General features: G+C 30.7%; 1 protein-coding gene and 1 long non-coding RNA gene across 2 annotated transcripts; one reads left to right on the top strand and one right to left on the bottom strand.

Moving 5' to 3' along the window:
* Positions 1-944: 944 nt before the first annotated feature.
* Positions 945-1,607, bottom strand: LOC18036281 (disease resistance protein At4g27190). The gene has a single exon (XM_024181217.1). The coding sequence runs from the start codon at positions 1,605-1,607 to the stop codon at positions 945-947; it is 663 nt and encodes a 220-aa protein (XP_024036985.1).
* A 5,823-nt stretch (positions 1,608-7,430) lies between these two features.
* Positions 7,431-10,625, top strand: LOC18036819. The gene is made up of 4 exons (XR_002904719.1): positions 7,431-7,838; positions 8,399-8,565; positions 9,871-9,949; positions 10,413-10,625. It is a non-coding gene; the product is annotated as an uncharacterized LOC18036819 (long non-coding RNA).
* The last annotated feature ends 1,390 nt before the right edge of the window (positions 10,626-12,015 follow it).

Genomic DNA, 12,015 nt, shown 5'->3' on the forward strand with positions numbered 1-12,015 from the left:
ATTTGCCAGTTTCTACTTAGTAATTCCCAGACAGCAACAACTATAGCATAGAACGCATTAGGCACGACCACCTGCTTAGAAATCATCTGTGAAACACAAAGACTGTCCACTTCCACCAAAAGACGTTTTATGCCAGCCTTCTACGCCAGGCTTAAGCCTTGAGCCTTTTTTTAATGCCATACACATGCTAACAATAATGGCAATTGCTTCTTACGTGATGCATATATTCTCTTCTTGAACTAAATCTCAATAAATTAATTCTTTTAATTGCTTGTCCTTCAATTGATTCTCAATTTAATCTCTCTTGTTTCCTAAATTGAGTTTCTTCATGTCTTTTTATCCATAATCTCCAATTAATTCCCTATTCAATAAAATAAATAAATTAATTAAAAATAACAAATAAAAATAACTAACAATTATATAATTAAAGATAAAATATGTATATATTGTAAGCCCATCACCTATCAGCTCATCCTTTGAGATTGCGAAGTCTTCAGGATACAACGCACAATACAAGAAGCAATGTTGGACCTTTTTATCTTTTAAGCGAAGGTAACTGAATTCTAATCGCCCAAGCACATCAGCATTTATGCCACTGAAACTTCTAACAAGTCCGCGCAATTCATTGAGTGCATTTCTCCATTCATGAATTTCATCTACGCCTCTCATGCAACCAACTACAGTGAATATTGCAAGCTGTAAACCAGCACATTCCTCGACAACAGAGTTTATGATTTCTTCATTCAAAGTTGGAACATGCAAAATGTTTCTTCCAACTTTGTCTAAGAACAAATTCAATGCCTCTTCTTTTGAGAGAGGTGGCACTCTGACTTCTTCGCATCCCATAGAACGCAAACCCCAACAGAACGTATGGTTATCACTAATTTGCATCCGTTCTGTTTATTAGGCTCATGGATCCCTACTTCTTCAAGAGGAAATGCTTCCTACATATCATCTAGTATCAACACAAACTTCTTTTTAGCTTTCAACTTTCCTAATAACCTCCTTGCACGACTTACTTTATCTTCATCTTCTGTAAGACTTAATTTCAAAGCCATTGCAATTTCAGCTTGCAATTTGACAAGATCAAGTGGTTGAGATACTGTGACCCAAATCACATCACTGAACTCATTGGTCTCTTCTTGTGGTCTGTTGTTGATATGTCTCATAATAGCTGTTTTGCCAAAACCACCCATACCCCAAACTCCTATCTTTGTGACCTTATCACCCATCAAATCCTCCCAAACTTTTTTCACAATTTTCTTCGTGTTTTCGCCTACTAGTGTTGTTGTTGGCAATATCAATCCACTAGATGGAGGTGCATCAATCACCAAACTAATGAAAGAACAACCCTTTTGATGACAATCTTTCATTTCTTGAATCTTTGCATCAACATCTTTTCCCAAACGCGCACATAAGAAATATTTTCGTTTCTTTACTTCCTGCTCAATACTCTGTGCTTTGCTATTAATCCTCTGTACATTTTGCAACCAATTTTTAACTTCAGTCCTTGGTTTTTTTCCTCGATCACCCTCTGCCTTCAGTGTTGCTTCTATATCTTCTTTCTGACTATTGAACTCTTGTAATACTCTTTCAAGATTTTTCATATTTTCATCGAGCTTTCTGTGATCCTAAACATATTTGCATACAGGAGGACATACGCACTTGAATATTTCAAGGATTGGTCCTATATTGACATCAAATGTTAGAATTACTAATAATAAAGATATTATCATTCCATTTGACATATTTATCAATTTTTAAATTTTCACTTATGTGACAACATGCTGAACCATTTTGGGTAGACCTAACAAGGCCCATTTTGGGCGTCGTTTGGATTTCAGGCATGGTGTGACATGAATTTTTTTTCTTTTATTATTATTTTTAAATTTTTATTTTTCAATGCATTTTAGCTTATGTTTTCATTGCTATTAACCAAAACTCAAATCGAACCAATTGGTTCTTAAATTTCGAAACCAAAATAAACCAACCACTACAAAAGAAAAATCTCAAACCATACCAACCATTTTGGCTCACGCCGTGTATGTGCAACTTTGCCCAACCTTTGAAGAACAAGAGAAGAGGTTTGACATAAGAACAAATAATCAGTAATTAATTTTATTTCATATACCTTTCAGCGATAAACATCAATTCTTTGATCTAATTTTTTTTAGGACTCTCAAAGGAAAGAAAAAAAAAAGAGCATGATAAATTTTATTCGCCAACATTTAATTTTCTTACATTAGTTTTCATGCATGTTTCTCATATCTTTTTTTTCTTTCTGTGTCTTCTCTTATTTTCTTTTCAGGAACTAAAAATATATCTATTTTTATTTGAATCGGCTTAAATAAATACTAAGACTACATAAAAACTGATAACTTAATAATGCTTTCATTTTCCATGCGCAGACGACATATATAAGAAACAACGAACACCTCAAAATATAAACTTAATTTATTAATTAAAAGCCATCCACCTCTCGTAATTCGATAATAGACAGAGTTGGTAGATAACAATACATATTTTTCGACAAAAAATTTAAACACTAGATTGGTGGATCGATAAATGAAAACTTGCATTTTAATTTAAGATCCCTGAAGAACTAATAGCACTTCACATAAAATAAACAAATAGTACAATACAATCCAAAAGAAAAGATAACTTACCCAACTAAACTGGTTGCTGTCGCTTTTTCAAATATTTGTCAAGGGATAGAAAGCAATAAACCTAAAGGCAAAACAATATAAACTTATCTAATGGCATTACTCTTTGCTATTTGTTGGGGGAAAAAAAATGGGGTCAAGAATCAGAAGGACTTAACCACATGCAACAATGGAAGTAGAGAATGTAATCAATTATAGAGGCAGCAAAGGTACATCAAATGGTGTGGCAGCAGGATAATTAGATCAATAAAAGGAGCGAATCTATTTTGAAGTAATAAAGCAACAAAACGAGAGTATATTAAATTAATTCTTCGTAGTGGCTGAAAAATTTATATATATTCCTCTTCTAATACCATGTCTTCATCTTTGTACAAAGGCATAAAATAAATATCCTCCGAGTTATTTTAAAGCTGAAAAGGGAATATATGGATAATTAATTACATTTAACTTTCACAATTTGACAAGAAAATAAGTTGCAGTTACTCTACGATTCAATTATAAATTTTAGTAAAAGAGAATTTCTGATACCTTGAACAGCCATTGGGTTTATTTGAGTACATCACATACAACTATATTAATTCATGCAACTCTATTAAATTGTAAAAAAAGTAAATTTTAGATTATCCCCTCATGAATTAATTATCTTCAAATCACACCCTTACTTTTAAAAACCTCAAGTTATCCCCATTTTTATTTAAAAGATAGGGGAGGGTTGTGTTGATGAATTTTTTTTTTTTTGTCTTCTTAATAAAAGTGAGGGTAAATTAAGGTTTTAAATAATAATTAGGATATTTTGAAGATAATTAAATTATGAGGGGAAAATCTGAAATTAACCCTTGAAAAATAATATGATACAAACAAAATCCAAGTTACCGAAGAGGACAAATAGATTTAAAAAAGCCTTTGTTAAAATTTATAACCATTTCCCCAACAGCTCTATATATATATATAATTTATTTCTGTTAATTTAAATTGGTTTCGTTTACTTTAGTGATGAAAATAACTTTTACATACAAACCCTATAATTCAATTTAGTAAATGCCTAATTACGTCAAAAAAGAAAATTAAAAATAAATTTTTAGGGAAAAAAAACTCAGTTGCAACTCTTTACAAACACAAGTGGCTCAAAATGAAATGTTATCATAAGTAAAAGATTAAAAAAAATGAATGTAGGATATTATCTGAGCTAAAAGAAACCAATGGTGCAATCTCATCTTGAAGCCAAGATATCTTAATTACCTCAACCAATCGGCTGCTGCAGCTTGCTTCTTCAAATATTTGTTAAGATAGAGAAAACCAATGTCAGAATTAATCATGATTGAAACCAAAAAAAAAAAAAAAACAATACGTTATACTGGAGAATTTAGCCAAAGCCAACAATAGTTGATGAAGCAAGGAATCAAATGGGGGCTTGCAAGCATGATAATTAATCAAGGAAAAGGAAGGAATGCAGCTATATTGAAGTGTTAATTAAGCAAGATTATAAATATAATTAAGTATATAATTAAAATGAATTATGTTTAGTAATGGTCTTTAAATCTGAGGCATCACAAGTGTCTTGTAAATAGACATCTCTTATATGTGATAATGATTGATTCCTAATCAAGGAAGAGATCAAAAATGACTTCTAGACGAATTTTCTTTTATAAAAAAATAATAATTATGGGTTTTAAGAAAGAATTACCTACCGCGTTGATTGATTCGATCCGCACAAGAAAAGATCAAAGTGACGCAAGATTTATTCTGATTTGATATATACCTTAACTTTCAGCACCGCTAACTTTCGATTGCACTTTGCCGCGATGATTATAATTTCGCCGTCGATTGCCCGAAAGTGAAAGGCCATATTCATGTTCTAATCACCAGAAGTTTTTAATTCCCACAAAAGTTGCAATCCTCTAATTCTAATTTTACGTCTTAATTGCTGTCTCGAGATCAATTTTTTGCACAAATAAGTGAAAACTCTAATCAGTTCTAAGAAATTTCTAGAATCTACGCTCACTGAAATGCTATTAGATTAATACTCAACGGGCTGCAACGGATGCTACTCGCTGCATCAATTATCCAATAATTAATTTCTGCCGTTAGATTGAACAAGAAAGTATCCAACAACTTTGTTAAATAAGGACAAAAACTGTGGTCTGGAACTACTGTTGCAACATAAATGGATCCCACGAACAAATAAATATCAATTTTCTTAACTTTCATTATGTGATTTCTTTTAATAAAAGAAGGTGGCAGAGGAGAAAAAGGGAAAAGCATCTGGTGCGAATTGTTGATGAAGAAGACGATGAAAGATTTAAGAGCGAAAACCTTTATGACTTGGGTATTAACCAACTTCCTTAGTGTATTGGCTATTAATTTCCTCTCTGACATTATGTCAGTCAATTTTTCTCTATAATTTATAATTTATTGTTAAATTAATTTAATCATTAAGGATATATAAATTATTTAACTTGATTTATATTTTCAAAATATTTAAATTTTATAACTAACACCAAAATTATAAGTAAAATGATAAAACGACATATAAAGTTAATATCATTATAACTGTAGAAGTATTTGAACCTATTTTTAAAACATGAGAGACAATTTCGTTTAATTTTTTCTAAACAATAAGAACAGTCCTCATTTTTCTTTTTTAACGGATGTCTTTTGTGAACGTGTGGTCTTCTGTAAAATTGAAATTGTAATCCGTAATCTAAAAAACGCAATGAAAATTTTAAACATATATATATATATATATATATATATATAACATAGAATTAATGCACTTTTTTCAGATTCTGGCGAAATAGAAACTTTGTCCAATTGCTTCTCAGATTTGAAAAGTGCAGGCAACGAAGCTACTTGTCGTCAATAATTCATAGGATGTCATAGCTGGTCCGGCCACGCGTTGTTTTTAGTACATGCCCTGTTACATCTCGGAAGAATTCTAAGCTAAAAGCCTTTTGCAAAATTATTGAATGTAGGGGGATATTAACATTAGTTGCATTTTGACATTTGGCAAGGATAGGCAATGAATAACTTGTTTTTAATAATTAACAAGATGAAAGGGAATCCAAACATAGGTTGAATGACATGTCTTACCCTTTTGTAAATAACGACTTTTTTCTGATTCGCATTTGCAGTAGTTAAATTTCGAAGGAGCTGATAGCCCTCCACTAAGTACTAATTTGTCAAGATTTGAAGAATCATGACTTTTTTTTTTTTTACTGAGATCTTCTTATTTTTACTTTTTACTTTCAAGTTTCTATATAGCGCTATCCATAATATCATATTTTAAGCTGAATCTTCTTCAAATGCTAAATTACGGACAACACAACTGAATAGATATGTCAATAATTGTTTAAACTTTTTTTTTTTTTCAGACGGGTTGTCGCCGATGTTATTTGATGAAAATACAGTCAAATCGCACTTATAATTATACCCTTGTAAACCGAAAGCGAAGGGAAAAATTTTTCGTGACTAAATTACAGATCCTTAGTCTCATTAGTTTTTCACTATCGTCAAGCAAGCTCTTATTAGCTTGCAAAGGGCATTAAACCCTTCATCAACACTTTTTCAAAGACCAATTTTGTCATAAAACAAGCATAAAAAATTAAATCTACTTGGTTAAAATAATTATAAATAAATTATTTAAAAAATAAAAATGAATTATAATTTGAAATTTTTTATTTTTATTTTGTATTTATCAATTTAATTATAGAATAAGCTCATTTAATGTTTATATTTTTAAATTTTAATTTTACTTTATAATAAATATTGAAAATTTAACATCAATGGGAGAACTTGTCCTAATAAAAAATAATTTCCTTTGTCTTTAGAATTCTATATCAAACCTAGGGATGGTAGGAAAGCCCATATGGGCAATGTGAACCAAGCTTTGTTCAACTCAGGAGTGAGGCGTGCCAGATCCAGGCTTCAGTAGTACATTTGATAAGCCTGGGCATGGGAAGCCCTAATTTTATTGAAAAAGTTTAAAAATATATATTATATTGAATAATTATATTTACTTATCCACCTCTTACATATGTTAGGAATTTTAAACCTTTAGCTTCAACTTTTCAAGCCTAATTTTATTATAACAAAATTTTAAAAATTATAAATTTATCAAAAAATAAAAAAAATGAAAAAAATTATAAAATACAAACTCTTGGTTTTCTATGCCCAGATAAAATAGTCCTTAGTCATTACCCTCTCCTTCCAATTCCTCTCCTTAATTCTTCTTTCCTTTGCTTTTTATTTTTCCTCTCATTTATTCAAATCAAACACTACCATAAAATATTAACCCAAAATTTGTTAGAATTTTAGTATAACACCCAACACCCAACAACCATCTATAATTTTAGTATGTTAGATAGTGTAGAGGAAAAGAAATTCCATATCAGACAAAATTGAAAAATAAAAAATTAGTTAAAAAATATTCTCATTTTTGCATCGATTTGTGCACAGTAGCGACCGCCTTCTCAAACGCTTCCAACCATTGATTAAAGAGATCCTTTAGCAGCAACAAAGTGTTTAACCTTTTGGTGGAATTTATTATTAATACCCCAAATTAGAATCCTTGATATAAAAAGTCAAACTCTAAGTTACATTTCATGTATCTTATCCCACGATATAAAAATGGATTATTCTTTCACAAAAGAAAAAAGGGTCAAAATATACAAAATGTGGAAAGAAATTTCTCTCTCTAATTTTGAGAGAAAATTTTTTCTATTGCTAGTTATTTATAGTAGTAATATAAAGGCGCCTATATGTCAAGTGCAAATTAAATTTGAGTCATAATTTAAAAAATTGTTGGTGATAGATCATGATCTAGTAAGATCATTGATGACAGATTGTAATCTAATAAGATTAGTGGCGAAGGATTGTGACTTCAAAAGCATCTTTGTCGCTGGTCATGAGACTGTGAAACAACACGCTTGCCAAACCCTAGAAATCAATCCCGCATCTAACACTGTGAAACAACACGCTTGCCAAACCCTAGAAATCAATCCCGCATCTTTGTCGCTGTTCATATAGTGTTCTTGCTGTCGTTAGAACACTGGCGACAACTACGACGACGATGCACGCGCAAAACTAGGCCACAAGTCTCACCAAGTTACGCTTCCATGTCACCACAACTCCACATCACTATCGCTCAAAGCCAGGCCAAGCCGCCGCTGCTCTGAGGTAAATTTTCCGTTCATTGGACTTCCATTGCTTTTTTCATAATAGAAGATCGAGTAAATTCATTTTCGTATATGTTGATTTTTGTTTTGAGATTGTGCTAGCGATTTCCATTTTGGTGGATTTGAATTTAGATTCTCAGAGAAATACGTGAGATTGTAAATAGATTTTAAATTGATTAAGTTGTTAGGTCTTATAAATTTTGTCAATTTTTTTCCTTTTTCTGATTTTTGGGCTGGATTCATGGTTGTTTCTCAAATTATCTCTACTGACATGCTAAAGCTTAAGCTATTAAATGTTCATGTACATTCAAGTGCTTATGTCTATGCCGAATGCATCGTGAACGTATGAACTTTGCATTTTGATGATATTATTCAGCAGTTTTTTTCTTTTTTGGGGCTGCTATTGGTATTTTCTGGACTGAAAAAAATTAGACGAAATAATAGTTTCTAACGAAGCCCACTAGGTGTTTGATGGAATGCATTAAAAAAAAAGAATTGCCTTAGTTTTTATTTTGTGGCATATTCTGTTGAATCTTTCATTTTAATTTTTAATTTTTGTAGGTTGAACCTACATCTTTGATAAAGTGACTACATGAAAAGGTTTTTCATTAACACTTTCATTAGTGGATTGTAATTGTCATGTTATCTATCCAACATGTCCAAAGATTAACTTTGTTATTTGGCCCCAAAACTGAAGGAATTAGAATACGGCAACCAACATTTGTAAGGTAATGTGATGTCTCTGTTTATACCTGGAGCTCATATTATAAGTAAGCTTGTTGATTTGTTTTATGTCTTATTATTCTTGTATTCTATATTCGATATATATAGTTATTGCAGGAACTTATTAACTTGGATTTGGCTTTGGATTTTTATATGGAATAAATTTTTATTTTTTACTCTTTGGCTTTCTGTTTTTAATGCCTCTATGATTCTGTTAGTTTCTTCAATGTGGGACAGTGTTTGTTTAAGAAATGAGGTGTTGAATGGTGATGCTACTCTATTGATAATCAATGTGCATGCAATCCTAATTCCCAGCTTTTTGTCCTCTTTATTTCTCTTCTTTACACACCTGTCTCTTTCTTTTGCACATATGTTTAACACTCTTTTCTATTCAATGATACCCAAAAATAATTGATATTATCTAAGTATTTGAAATTTTATCTCAAGAATTATAATTATACTAGAAATTAAAAATTGAGTAGCTTTTTTAAGCAAAGTTGTTGATAGTGTTTGTTTTAGCCAAAAGAATAATCAGTGCTTTGGAAGAAAGAGGAAAAACATTGTTTCTGTGGTTGATATTTTCTAGAGCATATTTACAAAAACTTGCTAATAGTAACGACTTTCGCTGGAGTTGTTTTTGGGTTCTTTGCAGGAGTATTACAAAGGTATTCACTGAAAAAGCATATAATAGACAATTAAGTTGTTGTAAAGAGGTATTCACTGAATAAGATACGAGACCCAGCATTCTGTCTTGTTCCCGCATCTCAGTTTTCAGACAATTGTAAACTATTTTCTGTAACTCCCTGGTCTTCATTGTGCCTTTGGGTAACTCTTTTCTAATTTTTGGCATTAAATATTCTCGGTTCACTCAATCATTTAAATTTAGTAGTTTATGAGTTATGTTAGGTGACATAGAAAACAAGTGTGGTTTCTTAAGCTATTTGGAATATTTTAATTGTTACTGCTTCACTGTTATTGTAAAGTTGTTTACCTTAATTCTTCATTGGGTGCATCATATTCATGACCCGTTATTCTCTTTTGAAACTGCAAAATGATTCAAGCTGCCAAAGTTTTTCAAGTATTTTGAGAATGAACTTGGAGCAACTGTGATCTTTGGATTATTTGCAATATCTTGGGTCATTCTACGATTAATATTCTTCCTCTTTTGGGTCATCAAATGTACAAGGTTGGCCTGCATGATAAATGATTTGATGCCACCTTATTTGGTCGTCTAGCAGTTTCGTTGGCTTATTTGCTTTTTTGATTTGCATTTTCCAACTATGATCTTTAGTTCTACTTGAACTTATCAGATATGCTGGTGGGTTCTCATATCCTCAATGATTTGGAGACAGCTGAAAAGTGGTCAACTTAGGGAAGATATAAGATCTGGTAAGCATTTTGATGCTTCCATTATCAGTTTGATTCATTTAGTGTCATCAATTATTCCCAGTAGTCTTTCTCCCTCTGTGGAAATAATCATTGTTTTTGCTTTGATAGTTTACAGGAAACTTGATCCCATATAATAGTTTTGCTAGAACTTAATTAGTTATATTCACATGTGCCTAAGCCTTAGCCATATTTAAGTTCTTGTTTCAAAACCTAGATAAAATGAACTTATAATTGGATATTAATTGTAAATCAAACAAAAGGGTAAAGGAATTAATTAGTTATATTCACATATGCCTAAGCTTTGAAGGAAAGTTAGCTGCCTTTATGGGTACCCTTTTGGTTCCACATTTTATTGCCGCAAAGAATTAATTAAAGTTACATCAGAAACTTGAAAGTTTTACTTTAATGGATAATTCTTTATAATGATACTATTGGCTATAGTCAATTGGTGTTGCACTTGCAGGTTGAGAGAAACTGCTGGACTTAGGAGTTTTGCTGGGTATTTGTTGAGAATAGGAATTTATCTACTGGAATTTCACTGAGAATATGGGAGAAGTCTTGCACTACAAGATTTGACGGCTTCATAGCTTGTAAAATTTAAAGCATTTGCTCGAGTTAACTTTTTTTTATTACTTTGGATGTGTTAATTGTTGGATACAAGTGTTTTTGGATGGTGATATTAATATAAAGTGTTTTTAGACTTGATAGAATGTATAATTTAATTTTTGGTTTATATTGAATTTGTGATAAAATTCATATGCAGGAATGCATAAGTTTAAATAAAATAATTTAGAATTTCTTTTAATATAAACTTAGATCCTGTGACAAAAAAAATCAGTCATAAATTATGTCACAAACAAAATAATTAATGATAAAAAATTTCAATTATTAATTCCATCACAAACAAAATAGTGTACCCACCAAAATTAATTGGATAATAATTTACGCGTAAAAAATAATTTTTCCTCCAAAATTTAAATTTCGCGCAAAAAAAATAATAAAAATATTCATTTTTTAAGATGACTGACATATGACTTTGAAACATTATCATAAGTTAATGATAGATTTTTTTTCTATCATAAAAGAGTGACAGATACATAGATGATAAATAAATTCACTGTCATTCACCCTCCTTTATGATAGTTTTTTTCAGTCATCTATTACCAGTTTTCTTATAGTGATTATTATTGTTATTGTTGTTTATTACTACTACAAACATTTAGTATTAGTATTGATACTATATTGGCGCTTGTACTTATTTGTAGTTGGGCCTAATTTTTGCGAAGCCCATTTTAGTCATTTTCATCCAACCCATTAACTAATAGCAGGCATAAAATAGAGATTGACGATAAAATAAGAGCTAACTTTTTCTTCCACCTTTGGTCGGCCGTGAATGTTCAAGTTAGAGTATAAACTTAGAGTTATTGTGTTTTATCTCTGTGATTAAGGATTGGAAAGTTTTGATTCTTGAGCTTATTGTATTAGTTTTATGCGTACTATGTGTTGGGGGATTGTTGATTAAATGAAAATCAAGAGGATTAAGGGGATATTGTGTTAGAGTTATTGTGTTTTTTGTAACAGTCGCCCATTCTGAAAATTATGTAAATCTATTTTTTTGAGTTATAATTTTTTTTATATATCTATCGAAACTAGACATCTTGAGGGTTATATAAAATTTTGTTTCAACTAAAAATGATTTCTATTCCATTTTTAATGAATTTTTGAATTAGGCCCTGTGGTTCTAGAAAATGACATTTCTATAGTGCTGTAAGATGGAAAAGAAAAATGTTTAAATTGATCAAACCGTCTCAAAAAATTATGAAACTTCTCAAATTTACTCTTTTGATGTCTATTACATCATATCCAAGATTGGGATGCTAATTCATTGTATTTGAATTTTTGTGAATTAATAAGTAAAGGCATATCCAAAATTGGGCTCCTAATTCCTTGTATTTTAATTTTCTGTGAATTAACGAGTAAAAGTCCTCAATTTTAGATTCTAGATTTCAGGACATAATAATCTTGGAAAAAAAATTATTTGGAATAATTTTGATATATATTTAAAA

The sequence above is a fragment of the Citrus clementina genome, unplaced genomic scaffold (genome assembly GCF_000493195.1).
Source record: "Citrus clementina cultivar Clemenules unplaced genomic scaffold, Citrus_clementina_v1.0 scaffold_7, whole genome shotgun sequence".
NCBI lineage: Eukaryota > Viridiplantae > Streptophyta > Magnoliopsida > Sapindales > Rutaceae > Citrus > Citrus x clementina.